The sequence below is a fragment of the Sylvia atricapilla genome, chromosome 18, assembly GCF_009819655.1.
Source record: "Sylvia atricapilla isolate bSylAtr1 chromosome 18, bSylAtr1.pri, whole genome shotgun sequence".
In the NCBI taxonomy this organism is placed as follows: Eukaryota; Metazoa; Chordata; class Aves; order Passeriformes; family Sylviidae; genus Sylvia; species Sylvia atricapilla.
The window spans coordinates 229,576-244,814 of NC_089157.1; the positions used below are offsets into that span (position 1 = coordinate 229,576).

Sequence of the window (15,239 nt, forward strand, 5' to 3'; positions counted from 1 at the left end):
ACACTATACATCTTTGCAGATCTCATGGTACTTCCCAGGAATTTTGGTTCCATTCTGCCCTGATAGGTAATTTTAATTATATGCTCTTAAGCCTGATTGAACATTCTGCCTTCAACCCTGGATTTTGTGCCAGTGTAATTTAGGGAAAACCTCCCATTTCAAAAGGAAAAGATAAGGTTATCTCTGGGAAGACGTGGAATTCTTGTTGTTGTGGTTTGGGGAGGGTTGTGTGTTTTTAATGGCAGCTGTTTGAAACTGATGAAAGATGGGGAATGTTAACATTTCCTCGCTGGGGGAGTGAGTGCAGGTGAGACGGTCAGAAGTGCATAATAAATGTAATTTATCACATGGATATCACTGCCACGTATCTGGGGTATTTATGTTAGACTTAAACTGCCAGCCTGTGATTTGCAGTAATGTTTGCTTCCTTGAAAGCTGGTTTCATTGCTCCTTCAAGGGGCTATTTGTTTCTGAAGATGTTTGTTTTTCTAGTAAATCAAGATAGCTTCAAATTATTTTACAAGGGAAGACTAGCAGGAAAATAATGACATTCACTTAAAACCTTAAGTGATAGCAGAGAGACAGGAACTTGGCAGTGTCTCCTGTTCTGTGCCAGATCTCCCTCCTGCATGGGATCCACAAGTAGAAGAGCTCCTGGCTGTGCCACAATGCGCTGAACTTGTGCACAGCGATCCTTAGAAAGAACAGAGCCGTTTATTTTGGTGTGGAAGAGGCACAGTGCATATATCTTTCAATTACCCTCACACTGCTGTCCTTTCTCCCCCAGATAGCGTCCATTTAAACTTGTTATTTCTAGTTAACAGATAAGTGAATCTAGAGTAAATGTCTCCAAATTCCATAGACCATTTTTTGCCTTGCACATTTTGTAGAATCGTAGAATGGTTTGGATGGGAAGGGACCTTATAGATTATCCCATTCCAACCCCTGCCATGGCCAGGGGCACATTCCATTAGACCAGTTGCTCCAAGCGCTGCCTAGCCTGACCTTGGACACTTTCAGGGATGGGCAACAATAGCTTCTCTGTGCAACTTGTGCCAGGGCCTTGACACCTTCACAGCCAAGAATTTCTTCCCAATATCAAATCTAAATGTCTCCTCTCTCAGTTTGAACCCATTTCCCCTTGTCCTGTCACTGCATTTCCTGATGCAGAGTTGTTCTCAGGCTGCCTAGTAGCCCGTTCAGATCCCAGAAGGTGCTGTGAGTTCTCCATACAACCTTCTTCAGGGTGAACAGCCCCAGTTCTCTCAGCCTGTCCCCATAGAGAAGATGCTTCAGTCTCCTTATCAACTTTGTGGCCACCTTTGGATTTGCTCCAACAGTCCATGTCCTTTTTACTCTGGGGGCCGAAGAACTTTTGTACTTCGTCCACTGCCCGTGCTCTGGTGCTGAGTGCTGGATCCCACTGGCAGAGCAGGATCAGTGTCATGGAGTGGAGCGGTTTGGTGCCACGGAGTTAGTACAAACCACCCAGTGAGATGGAAGTGACAAGCAGGGCTCCTCAACATAATGTGCTTATCAGCTAAAGGGATTTATTTTGAGTAGGTGGTGGCAGAGCAGATAAGGGCCCTGACAGTTCAGCAGACATTGCAGAGCCGAGGTGGCCCAGGAGCCATAGGTATTTCTGCACCAAAGAATATTTATCTCAAGAGACTGTTTAGTTTATCAGATGCTCCACTCCTGGTCTCATTTCTCTGAAAGACAGCTTGTACTGATTTTCATTAATTTTCAGAAATTTAATAATTCCTCAGGGTATGGAATTTATAGACTCAGTATCAATTGTAATCATGTGGAGGCTGATTTTTAAATTGCCTTTACTTTGTAATTCAATTGTGTTGTATGGTAGACATTAATTATGTCAGCCAGCATCTATTTACAAAAGGGGATCTAAAAACAGGCATTTCTTATCAGCTAGTGACATTTGGCAGATGGATGGTTTCAGTAACAAAAAAAAAGAGGAATAGGAAAGAGGGGGGCCTGTGCCCAACCTGCCAAAGGCTGGAGTCTCTCATACCTTCTCTGGTGTAGCACTTGTCTGCCAGTAGGAGGGAGAGCAAAACAACAGCTTAATTGCATGCAAACAAGCTTGGAAATCTTTGTGTCCCTTCCAGTTAAGCACTTGGAGCTTTCAAAGCTCCTTGATGTGGGAGCAGTCCGGGAGTCAGCTGCCAGGGCAGGGCAATTCCAGCGTCCTGCTGCCGGAGGAGAGGAAGCTTCGGCTATAAATTCCACTGGCAAACTCAGCTTTTCAGGGTTTCACTTCTCAGATGAAAGAGGAGAATTTGTGGTCTGTTCCAGAGGAAACTGAGATATTCATGTCACTGACATATGAGACTTGGAGCTGGGGGCCCAGGAGTATGCTTTGTGGGGTAAAAATTGTAAAAAAATGAGGCAGAGGGACAATACTAGTGAGCAGCTGGTCTGAATTTAGGACAAAAGCCAGTTTTCTTTCTTTCCTTTCCATCTTCATAATAGACAAAAGAAATGGCAGTTCCACTGCTGGGGCACCTGGGGACTGACTCCACAAGTTCACAAGCAGCATGCCCTTTGCTCAGTTGTCTACCCCATGTGTAGCTGATGGGGGAGCCCCGTGCCCCTGGGTGTGAAACACAACATCCACAGAGGAATCGGGGGATCTGCAAGAGGGACTCCCACTCTTGGGCTAGTGGCAGCCCTGCCAGAGCTTGAAAGAGGTGGCCAATGAGGAGCCCCTGCATGTCTCTGCACATTTGCAATCCTCTGCTGAGTCTGTTCCTTTGGTAAATGCTTCCTAAACACATTTGCAGAAGACTGTATTTTCATCTTGCCAACAACAGGCTCTTCTTAATGGTACCTGTTTCTGGGATTAGCTAAGGTGAGTTATATATGTTGTTTTCCCAGCCTTGCCTGTTGTAATGAAAGGTGTTTCGCTGTGAGGTCTTCGGCTGCAATAACCTGTTGTGTGTCACACAAGAAGTGCATATGCCTCTGTGTATCCATACACAGAGAGCGTTTTCCACGTGGTGAGTGTACCTGAGGACATCTGGCTTCCTTCTGTAAAGGGCAGAAGCCAGGAACACTCTCGAGGTGAAAAATCCACAGCCAACTTCATTTCCTATTCCTGGTGGACTCTGAGGATCCTTTTGTTTTGCAGACAAGCCAAACACACGTCCAACATCCCTGTCCCTTTCAGTGCTGCTGCAGAGGAGTCTATTGCAGCCCCTAGATGCTCCTGCTCCACAGGCCTTTTGTGCCATCCTTCAAAAGAAACAGCTATTGGAACCCCTGACCATGAAGCTTTTGAGTTTTCCAGTGTTTTCCTCATTGCCCTTGGTTTCCATGACGGTGTAACCTTGGAGGGGCACAATGCGGGCTGGCCATGCATCCCACGCTGACAGCCGGGACCATTGTCCCAGCCCAGGGACCTGTGTAGAGCTTTAGAAGTGATACTTTCCCTTTTTCCTCTCAAGGCTGCTTTGCCGCTCTCATGCCATCCAGCACAAGCAGTAGCATCTGCATTTGCTTCCAGTGGAAGCAGAAGTTCTGATTGTTGTCTTGCTATGGTGCTGATGTGGGCAAAGTAGAGAGGAATTGCATCAGTTTGGTTAAGATTAGTGTCTGGGTAATTCCCAAATGTCTTTGTGTTTGAGAAGGCTTCATAATTGCAAATTAGGATGTAATTTTGACTAGGTAATCCTGTTCCTAATTCTAAATTAGGAAAGAATGAAAACAGTGGAAAGAATGAAATAGCTGGTAAGATTTCTCTTCAGGAGGGATGATATCAAGACAGTATCTTGAACACTTGTAACTGGAAGTCAGTTGATTCAACAATCATTTTCCATCACCAAAACAAGCTGAAGCACAGGCAGTAATGATTGTTCCTTCCCGCTCTCCCTTCACAAACAGAAATTGAGACCAAGAGCTGAACAAAACAGTCCTTATGGACGGGACATCACAGTGTGTTCTGGCCATGACTGCAAATCACTGTGAATCTTTCTGCCAATAGCCCCCAAGAATCATTTAAGATGGTGTTAAACCTGAAGTGGGCAATTAGGCTTTGACAAGATTTTTAAATCTTTCTTTACCCCCAAAATTGCTAAATTAGAAATCTCCAGGGAAAAACTACTGGTGTTAAACTTGTGAATGAACATGATAGAAAAGACAGAAAATAAAGTTTTGGACTTGTATTCTCTACATTTCTTGTGAATGTAATATCCTGTAAAACTATGTAGAACTGTGGTGAAGAGTTTGGGACAGGTTATGTTAAAATTTCTTGTAGAAAAGGTGGAAAGGGCAGCCTGAGACAGCACAGTGTGCTCACAAAACAGGTGGATACAGCTGTACCAAGTCAAATCTCTGAGCTCTAATCTAACTTGTCTGGATTAAAGGAGTAATTGTTCAACATCTTTAAGGGAAGAGAGCCAGTTGTGTGCTATCAAGTAAAAAGTGTATGGTTGTTTCCTGACTACGATCCATTAAGAGGCTGAGCTTACACTGCAAAGCCTTCCCCTCCCTACAGCAGCCAAACTCCTACCCGTTTCCTAGAGACAAAAGGGCGGTGCTTTCCTCTCTTAAGTCACAGCTACCAATGTCTGGAAATAATTTTAAATTCCTTCACATTATTCAAGGCAGAAGAATTACTAAAATTGTGCTTAAGCAAAACAGCAATTCTTAGGTTGCCAAGGCAGTAAACACTAGCTTTGGGAAATGCAGTTAAGATTTCAACATGTGTTTGGAGCTGATATTAACTGTTCCATGTTTTTTTAATGCCTGGTTGGCCACTTCCCAGTTATACATATGCAGCACAAAGCAAAGACAGGAGTGAGTCCGTTCTTGAACTGATGGTACAGGTTCCCTCTTCCTCTCCTCTTCCTCTCCTCTCCTCTCCTCTCCTCTCCTCTCCTCTCCTCTCCTCTCCTCTCTCTCCTCTCCTCTCCTCTCCTCTCCTCTCCTCTCCTCTCCTCTCCTCTCCTCTCCTCTCCTCCTCCTCTCCTCTCCTCTCCTCTCCTCTCCTCTCCTCTCCTCTCCTCTCCTCTCCTCTCCTCTCCTCTCCTCTCCTCTCCTCTCCTCTCCTCTCCTCTCCTCTCCTCTCCCTCTCCTCTCCCTCTCTCCTCTCCTCTCCTCTCCTCTCTCCCTCCTTCTCCTCTCCCTCTCCTCTCCTCATCCCTCTCCTTCTCCTCTCCTCTCCTCCTCCTCTCCTCTCCTCTCCTCTCCTCTCCTCTCTTCCTCTCCTCTCCTCTCCTCTCCTCTCCTCTTCCTATCCTCTCCTCTCCTCTCCTCCTCCTCTCCTCTCCTCTCCTCTTCCTCCTTCTCCTCCTCTCCTCTCCCTCTCCCTCTCCTCTCCTCTCCTCTCCTCTCCTCTCCTCTCCTCTCCTCTCCTCTCCTCTCCTCCTCCTCTCCTCTCCTCTCCTCCTCACTCTCCTCTCCTCTCCTCTCCTCTCGCTCCTCTCCTCTCCTCTCCTCTCCTCTCCTCTCCTCTCCTCTTCCTCTCCTCCTCCTCTCCTCCTCCTCTCCTCTCCTCTCCTCTCCTCTCCTCTCCTCTCCTCTCCTCCTCTCCTCTCCTCTCCTCTCCTCTCCTCTCCTCTCCTCTCCTCTCCTCTCCTCTCCTCTCCTCATTCTGAAAATTAGACTGTCAGCTGCTGGATTTGCAAACCCAAAGTCACTAGCTGCTTTGGAAGTCTCATCTCACAACTATTTCCAAATCTTACCCAAATTTATTGACCTGTAAAATTTATTTCACCTGTACTGTGAAAATTTAGTATCCTGTTTGTTTTAGGATAAGTGCAATTTATAAAGTTTCAGTATTTCACTAGATAAAAATATATTATAGAAAGAACCATTTTCTACCTTCTTGAATGCCAGTTGACATTTTTGCCTTATCTTAAATATTAAAATTAAAATCTCAGCTTGATCTTGTTTATTAAAAAGGAGATCTATTTAAATAAATCATGAAGAAGTATTTAAAAAAAATAAATAATAGCTTAAAATTCATGAGGAATAATAAAACCTGTTATTTATCTTGAGCTCCATGGGTGCTTTAGGACCTACCTGGTTCTCTGCAATTCTGGAACTTTTGAGATGGTTTAACCAGTGGAAGAGAGATGAAAAAATAGGAATTCAGGAAAAATATTTTATTCCTATTTTGCATAAAAGAGTGAAAGAGTTCTGGAGACCTGGGCCTTGTTTTCTTTAGGTGACTTCATTTTTTTTCCAAAATCAAACAGGACTGATCTGGCAAGTTATTGGATTTCTAAGTGTCTGCTGCATCTGTCCCAGGTTCCCACACTTGGAGAGAAGAATTGTTGTAAATGGGCTCAATTTCAGCAATAAAAATTTGGCCAAAAAGACTAAGTAATTTGGGATATCCACAAGCCAGCCAGGTAATTGTGGTCCTGCAATTTATGAACTGTTACAGAAAAGCAGAGAGATCTGAGTTCCTGTCAGTCTGCCTGTTCTCAGATTTCCACAAGCTATGGAGGACCCAAGAGACCCCAAGGTGCTGGATGTCCCTGAGTGTCCCTGGGTGCTGGCTGTCTCCCACTGCCCAGACAATGGCTTTGCTTTTGTGAACTCTCTGCCAGGTCCATGTGTTCCAGTTGGGAACAACCTTGCCTGATGTTCACTTAATTATAAACTCTGTAGATAAAGGGAGATTTGGGAATGATTAAACTGGGTTCCCAAATTATTGGGAATGGCACAGAGGCTATAGAGTAGACCCAGCTCTGTTTGGAACCAGATTAATCTCCAGAGTTTGTCTCGCTGTAATATTGCTTAAAAACACTGCTGACTTAATTATGACATACTTAACATTCATCTAGTAATTAATGAGTTACAATGTCTGCTCTGGGCTTGACAGGATTCCGACTGTGAGCTCATTTGATGCTGAATTGTACTGTACCATGTGCCATGCTTTGCAAGTCATCAGTCTTACGTGACACTTAAAAATCTCTGACAACCTGACAACCTCCACCTAGGCCAAGGAAATTACAGGATTCCCAGCACATGGGAACCGAACAAAAAGATTGGGTCAGTTAAAGTGCTTATAATGGGCTATTAAATTGTTTCACTGTTCAGCTTCTCTGTAAAATATCATTATCTCAATGGTTGTAATGTAATCAAGTAATTAAATTCCAAAGGCTTGCATGTGTAAAACCAGAGCTTTGTAAATTGGGAGAATCCAGCCTCAGGTATTTCAGTTTGTGTTTAAAAGTTTCTCCAGATGACTTTTTTAATGGTGTCATAGTTAGGGAACTGTTAAAGGGCTTTGTGTGTTTGAGGTTTAAGGTGTGTTTTGAGCTTGGCTGCACACAACACTTAAACAACTAAATATGCAAAGTTAGAGCTGAAACACAGGGACCAGGCACAGGTCCAGAGCCGTGGGAAGCAGGGACAGCCTCTGCTCCACGTCTTGGCCCTGGCTTTGTCTGCTTAAGACTCTTCGGCTGCTGGATAATTGTGTCTTACCTCTACCTGAGTTCTGAACAGTGACAAGCTAGTGTTTCTAAAGCACTTCAGATGTGATACTTGGAAAATACTGCTCTTAGGTGTAGCTTATTCAGGGTCTTGCCTCTGTTAATGTGCTTTACAAGATAGGAAAAGGCTAGAGTGACTTATGACAAGAACATCTTCCTTGTTGTTTCTCATGGTGTAGGGAGAACTGCTCCTTCAGTAGTTTAATTGTGGTTTATTTCAGCAGAACTGCTCCCTCAGGTTTCAGCGACTGAATCAAACACTGTTCTGTTAGGCCAAAATTACTTTTCTAGCTATGATATTCTGAAATTATTGTAATTTTGGAGTACATAGTTTTCAACTGTCTTAAAAGGTTCCAATTGAAAAAAGGGTGCTAACAATCCACATCCAAAAAACTGACTTAAGAAGGACTGAGTAGCTGGATTTGAAGCATTTTGGGCCATAGATCGGAAATGGAGTCACTTAATTGTGGCCTTCCAGTACCAGAATAGGCCTAAAAGAAACATGGAGAGAGACAGTTTACACAGGTCTGGAGTCCACAAGGGGGAATGGCCTCACACACCAAGAGAGAGTAGGTTTAGATTAAATCTGAGGAAGCAACTCTTCCCTGTGAGGTGGGGGAGGCCTTAGCACAGGGTGCCCAGAGAAAGCTGGTGGCTTGCCTCTTACCTGGAAATGTCCAAGGCCAGGATGGACAGAGCTTGAAGCAGCCTGGCTACTGGAAGGTGTCCCTGCTCATGGCAGGCAGTGGAATGAGATGATTTTTCAGGTCCCTGTCCAAACCACCCTGTGATTTCCATTAAATCACCCAGAATTCATGGCAGACAAAGTTGTTTTGAAAGCTGCAACACCCAAAGTAATGTGTGTCTATCTTGTGCTTCATGTAATCAACTTCCAGAGGTACATACTCACCTCAAGGAGTATTTGTTACTTGTTAAAAAAAGCAGTGAGATGGGTCTTTTACACCACTACTGGATTTATAAGCTACTAGAAGCCTACATGAAGTCTAATGGAGAGTTCCTTCACTGGTCCTAAGGTAGGGAGAAAAAAAGGCAATTTCGCAAACCAGGATTATTATTATTTGCATGACAGCACCAGTGTGTGTTGTGCTGTTAGAGACAAGAACTAGGTGTGCATAGCTCCAAGGAATAGATGGAGAGGAGATCTGAACCATGAAGCTGTTTAGAGGACACAGTGACTTGGGCTTTGTCAGAGTTGCTGGGGCAGAATTTAAATACCTTAACCTGTTTGCAGATAAGTGTTGCTGCTTCTCTCAGGTCATTAAGAAAATGCTTGATGCATGGCTCCATTTGGAAAAGAAGTTTCCATAGAGAATGAGATCATGGAGGCAAGGAGTTACAAAGAAAGCATTTTAATGTGAGAGCAGAAGGTTTGGGAGCTGGGGAAACAAGAGCAAAACCCAGGAATTCCTATAACATTGCAACAGCCTTGGGGGTTTTTTTGTGTCTTCAGATAAAATTAGTGAAGGGAGTTTGGCGTGAGGGCCTCCTGGAGGGTCATTGAAATTAGCACGAGCTGCTTCTGCTTCAGTAAACCCTGTACTGTGTCCCAGGAAGAGCTGTGAAAATGTGATGGTTCCACAGCTTCTTTTTAAATATAAAAAGTAGTTAATTGTGTGTATAGAGTTGATCAAACTGATTAGAGGTTTCAGCAATTGGCTTGAAGAAGTAAGTTATCCATCTTCTCTTAGTTCATTAACAGCTTCTGCCAGTTCTGCCCCCTGCCCAGGTCCATGATGGAGCTTGTCCTGTGCCAGGAGCAGTTCCCCCCTCACGCAGTGGGCAGACAGAGGGCTTGGCCTTGTTCCAACCTACCAGGATGTGTGTTTCCCCAGGTCTCAGGAGCAGCAGCTTGTCCTCCTTTTCCTCTGTCACTGAGCCAGGCTCCCTGTGTCTGGTAAATGCAACCACTGCTCTGCTCGCTGACTTTTTTGTTCTCTGGACATACCAACTCAGGAACCTGAGAGCAGAATCTCGAGGCTCCCAGGAATACAGTCTCTTGCCCAATTTGGCCTCATTTCCACCAATCTTCCCTCAGGCTGAGACAGTTGGTGAAGGAACCATTTAGCAGTAGTTCTTTAGAAGGAAGTGACTTGCTGAAATGCTTTTCAAATTAAGTGCTCCAAAACCAGATAGACCCCATGCTCCAACCCCATGTGAATGCCATGAAACCAGAGGTTCCTTATGTCATGGGGCTGCCCTGTGCCTGTAGAGAGTGGTGTCACTGGTGTGCAGTGTCACTGGTGTCATGGGTGGTAACAAGCAGGGTGTGACAGCTGGGGTCTGTGTGGCACTCCCTGTAGGGACCCTCTAACACTCTCTTTCCCACTGCAGGTGCATTACTGTTAGGAGGGATCCTCTATTCCTGGCAGTTCCCTCACTTCAATGCCCTGAGCTGGGGTCTGCGGGAAGATTACTCCCGAGGAGGATACTGTATGATGTCTGTCACTCACCCAGGGCTGTGCAGGAGGGTGGCTCTGCGTCACTGCTTGGCCTTAATTGGACTGTCAATGGTGGCTCCTGTCCTCAACATCACCACATGGACTTTCCCCATCATTTCGCTCCCTATCAACCTCTACATCTCCTACCTCGGCTTTCGGTTCTACAGGGATGCTGACCGCAGTAGCTCCAGGAAGCTCTTCTTCTGCAGTCTGTGGCACTTGCCAATGCTGCTGCTCGTCATGCTCACCTGCAAGAAACCGGCTCTGGAGAAGGAAGACAAAGGCGATCTACCTGGGGGAAGTCAAGAGACAGCTATGGAAATTAGATTGCCTTAAATGTCAATACCTGTCATCCTCGTGACACATCAGGTAGTGTATTTTAGAAATTGCAAGGGGAAATCCTGTGGTAATCTGTTTGAAGAGGAATCATTTGTGCCTAGCAACCACTTCATGTGATAATTTTCTATTTCTTTTGAAAGGGAGTAGTCGGGAGAGCTTAAAGCATTCAGGGCCTTAGGCCCGTTAACTCATCACAGGTTGATTTAGCCTATGCCAGAAGCATATCACTTTGGGATGGCCTTCCAAAGTCTCTGTGAGTCATGGTCTCTGTCCTCATGGGCAGTTGAGGTGGTTAAAGTTAGGAAGTCACATGTGCACACATGCCACCATCAGCACTGGCAGCTTTGGTGAAGCCGTCAGGAGGTGACCATGAATGATTTCTCACCCTTCCCCAAGCACAATTTTCTTTAATTTAAGCTTTGAAGCACATGAGAGGGTGAACTCTTCTTCTCTGAATCTGTGCCATCCTTGCACTGGTATTACACCAAAGCCTTCAGTTTTGGGGGCTTTTTTCAATCAGCTGCTCTTTCCAGGGTTCCCATTCACCTCAGTAGATTTTTAGCTCTCATACCTGGCACAGTTCTAAAGGAGTGAAGAAAATTGTCTTCCAGCACCACACACACAAGCATTTAAACAGCTCTCCTACAGCATATCCCTTGGACACAGTGAGCCATTTTACTGTATCTCCATCACAGGGAACTTCGACTCCCATGTGGTTTTATGTCAGTGTTTGAGCCCTGTGTGTCAGATCTTCAGCTGGTAAAAATTAACATTACTGCTTATGGCAGAGAGGCTGTGAATTGTGGAGGATGTGAGAAGCATATCCCAGAGCCAGGTGGTTGTAAGGCTTTTCCATGATAATGTGTCTTATGCCAACCCATTGAGTGTCGGCATCCTTAGACAAGCTCTGGACTGGCTTCAAGAGCTTGAGCTGTGTTTAATGTCACAGTGTGGGTGGTGTCTCAGAAAGGCTTCACTTTGGGGGTAATTAATAGGTAAGGAAACACATTTTACAGAAAAAGGGCTGGGGATTTTGATCTAACAGAATGTTCACTTGCTGATGCAGCCAGTGTCTCTCCAAAGCATTTATTGTGGATGGCCTCCTAAGAAAAGTGTATTATCCCTGTTAAATGATATGCTGAAGAACAATTCTGGTCACAGTTTAACATGCTTCCGATCCTTCTGCTCAGCTGTGGCTCGCCCTCAGCTTGCCTGGAGCTGTCTGTGACCTCCTGGTTTGTTCCCAAACACAGCAGGATCAAGGGCAGACAGAGACAGCAATAGTTTATTGTGGTAGTGCCTGTTATGACTTGATGTGTTTTCATGCCAAAATTTTTTTCCCATGTGGAGAAGGACTGGGCAGCAGGATGAGCACTGATCCAAAGATACAGCAATACCTGAATAGGAAGTCACTATCTCAAGCTTGATCTCACGTAAAGCCCCTCAGGAAATGTCACAAATCTGCCACCACAGGTATATCACACTGACATAAAACCTTTCCTGGCTGCTCTCATGATCCAAGCCTGGCTCCTGGTCTCAGTTATGCTGGTGTAAATCGAGAGTTACACGGTTTAACCTCTGTTTTCTGGCAGAGGTGCTTGCAGGAGCAGGGCCACCTGTTTCCATGGCTCTTAAATAACTGCCTGTAAGATTTGGTGACTTGAGTGATTGCGGGTGACAAGATGGAGCTCTCTCACTGTCTGACAGTCCACTGTGCTCAAGTTACTGTGGGTGACACTTCATGGAATTGTATGGAAACTGTGCTACTCCTGAATTTGTTTTAAAAATGCATCCAGTCTTCTCTGCAATAAAGTGCATACTGTCCAAAAAGAGATGAGTGCTCCAAATCTGTTTGAAACTATTCACTTCTTGTTAAAACTCTGGTCAGATTCAGTTAATTGCAAAGATATTTGGTAGTTTTGGGGCACTTCTCACAGCAACTATGTTCTTGACCACTGCAAGAGTAAGGACAGCTTGTGAAATACTGATTTATTGTGCAAGCAACATACTGAAGATAATCACATGAGTGGAAGGGTCTGTGTGAAACCAAAGAATTTGGTCAACTTTTAGGTGGGAGACGAACCTGGAAAGAGCAGATGGCTCACAAAAACCACAGATTTTCCTCCCAGAGGCACAGAGGGGTGCTTAGGCAGGAGGGCTGTGGGTTTCTTCTAAGTCATTATAGAGCCAGGCTTCAGATGGCCTGCAATTCCCAGGTGCTGCTGAGGAATTCCATTCTGATTAAGGTCTCAAGGACATGACTGTGGTTGTATTCTGAAGAGAGTCTTCTTGGGCCAAAATGTGTAACATTCACAGGGTTTGGGGCTGGACAGGAGCTTTGTAGTCATCACTGAATGTCTGCAAAATGCAGGTCACTGGGTTGCACCAACATCTCCGCACCCAGTGGGTCTGGCCTTGAGGAAAAGCATGGCTTTAGAATCAGTGGATCTGGGATTTAAATGTAAGACTATGCCTTATTTAAATTTCTTATTTAAAAAGAAACACTTTCTTTACCTAGAAGTGTTCTCAGCTCTGCTGCCATGTGTCAGGTGTGGATGAAACTATATGCTGCCATTTGACTGTCTTTAGGAAGTTTTGGTGTTGCATGTGCTTTGCAAATAGACACCTTGCCAAACTGAAGACTTCTCAGGAGACGGATATTGCAGTAGGTGCTCTCAAGTATCTTCCAATATTGCTGGTGTCACTATGGAAAATGAAAATTCCTGAACTATCTGCCATCACCCAAGGATGTTTGTGGTCCCTGTGACCTTCCAGGGAGGACTAATGCCAGCCACCGCCCACCTCCCCTCCAGCACTGCTGATACTGCTGCCCAAATTCTGCAGGGGAAGAGGCATGAGGTGAGGTGTATAAGGTGCCTTGCTGGGGTGGCTTGGCACAGGAGATAAACTGGGCTTTCTGCATCTCTATGCTGGGCTGTGCAAACATCAGGCTTTGAGGGCTCCTTGAACCTGGAACAGCAGTTCCTGCATGGGAATGCAGTGTTGTTTTTCCCTTATTCCATTTGGAAAACTTGAATATGGTTGTTTGTCACTCTTTATCCTGGTTACTCAGAACTCTCCATGAACTGGTGCTGCAGAATCACAGAATGGTTTGAGTTGAAAGGAGCCTTAAAGACCATCTTGTTCCAACCTCCAGCCATGGAATACCTGTTCTTTATGTGGTAGTGAAAAAAATAGCAGTGGTGTGCTGTGTCCCTCCTAGAGCCCTGGGTCTGCTGGTAGCTGGGAGGGTCCCATCTCAGTGTTGCTGCCACAGGAGGCAGCTCTGCACCACCAGAAGCCTGTACTGAAGCTCTTGGAGGAATCTGAACCAGTGACTCAAGAGTGAAGCTGGGTTTTGTCTATTTGAACTTTAATTTTTTTATGTGGTTTTGTGGATAAAACAGTAGCCCTGAGGCTCAGGAGATCTTTATTCTTTCCAGATCTCTGTGGAAGAAATGCACTCCAGCTCTAAAATAGGGATGGAGGTACCTCTTGTGAACAGCTCATGTCTCTGTCAGCCCATTGCTCTAAACAGCCCTGCAAGGTGAATGCTGCATAAGGCTTTGATGATTGCAGGGAGGCTGGGTCCCTTCCTCTCTCCCTTGCCCTGACGTTCAGCAGATCATGGAGCACAGCACTGACCTGGCAGGGTGGTGTGGGGAGCTGACCTATGTGACTGGGAGTTGCCCTGAGCTCTCAGGTTCACAAGGAGCCCCAGGCCTTGTGTGAGCTGTGTGTGGTACCCCAGCAGAGCAGGCATCCTGGTACCCCTGCCAATGAGGCGTCCCAGCACAGCAAGCATCCCAGCACGGTAGGCAGTTGGTAGAAGAAAACGCTCTGCTCTTTTTCCAGCATGAGTGAAGAAACCCAATCCCTGTGCTCACAGCACTTCCCTTCTCATTTCCCTCACTGAGCTTTTTTTTTTTTTTTTTTTTTTTTTTTTTTGTTGTTCTTTTTTTTTTTTTTTTTTTTTTCTGCTTCCTGTATCAATCTCTGATATAATCTGCCCCAGCAGAGTCACACATTCACACTCTTCTGGCTCCAGCAGCATTTCCCACTCAGCCAGGCCACAGCATTTCAAGATTTGCACAAAACATCTTTTCAGTTCTGACAGTCCCAGGAGAGTAGGAATGGAAACAGTGATACTATTAGAGATCATTATCATTACAGATAGAAAGCATGTTCTGGTTGCTCTGCAGAGGTGATTAGATATTCCCTCTCCCTTGGAAATGCAGGGTGTCTAAAGAACACTTTGCTATTAAAACAGAGATATCAACACTGTTTCCTACAAGCAGCTCTGCTGGAGGTGGTAATTCTATATGGTCCATTGCTGTCTGTTCCCAGTGGCATTTTGAGTCATGGAATTTCTTAAGCAGGCAAAGAGCCAGTCCCAGTGAGGGCTCAATGGGATGCCAGATGCCACTTGTGTTGCCCATGGGACCTTGAGTCAGTTATTTGCCTCTTGCTGCTATTCCTTCTTCCCATTGTGGCGAGGTCAGTGCTGCAGGGCAGGGCTTGTCCCCCAGAGGTATGTGTCCAGCCCTTGGCCTCGCCCAAGGTAAGTCAGTCTGCTTCTAATGTTCATCATCTCCCAAACAGCGTGGTGTTAGTTTGAAGTCAAAGGTCACAACTGTGTTGTGAGTTCAGAAGTGTCATCAGTGACGACCCTCCTCCCTGAGATCCCTCAGACTGTGCCCTTCTGGGTGATTCCCTCAAGGTGTTTTAATCCCTTCTGAAATAAAAGTAATACAAGGCTTCTACAGCTCCAACAGGAGGTTCAATGAGCTTTAGAGCTGCCTTCTGAACTCTTCTGCTCACAGAATCCCAGAATAGCTGGCATTGGAAGGGACCTCTGGAGATCATCTCATCCTAATGCTCTGCCAAGGCAGGGTCACACAGAGCAGGTGACACAGAAAGTATCCAGGTGGAATTGGAATGTCTCCGGGTAGGGAGACTCCATACCCTCCCT

General features: G+C 45.4%; 1 protein-coding gene across 2 annotated transcripts in view; it reads left to right on the top strand.

Annotated features, from left to right (window-relative positions):
- Nucleotides 1-12,114, top strand: part of COX10 (cytochrome c oxidase assembly factor heme A:farnesyltransferase COX10) — a 116,450-nt gene extending 104,336 nt beyond the window's left edge. For both annotated transcript variants that reach the window (XM_066331846.1, XM_066331847.1), the window contains exon 7: nt 9,822-12,114. In XM_066331846.1, the coding sequence (XP_066187943.1) occupies nt 9,822-10,264 (443 nt within the window). In that variant the 3' untranslated portion in view covers nt 10,265-12,114. The remainder of the gene's footprint in view (nt 1-9,821) is intronic.
- Nucleotides 12,115-15,239: the final 3,125 nt, after the last annotated feature.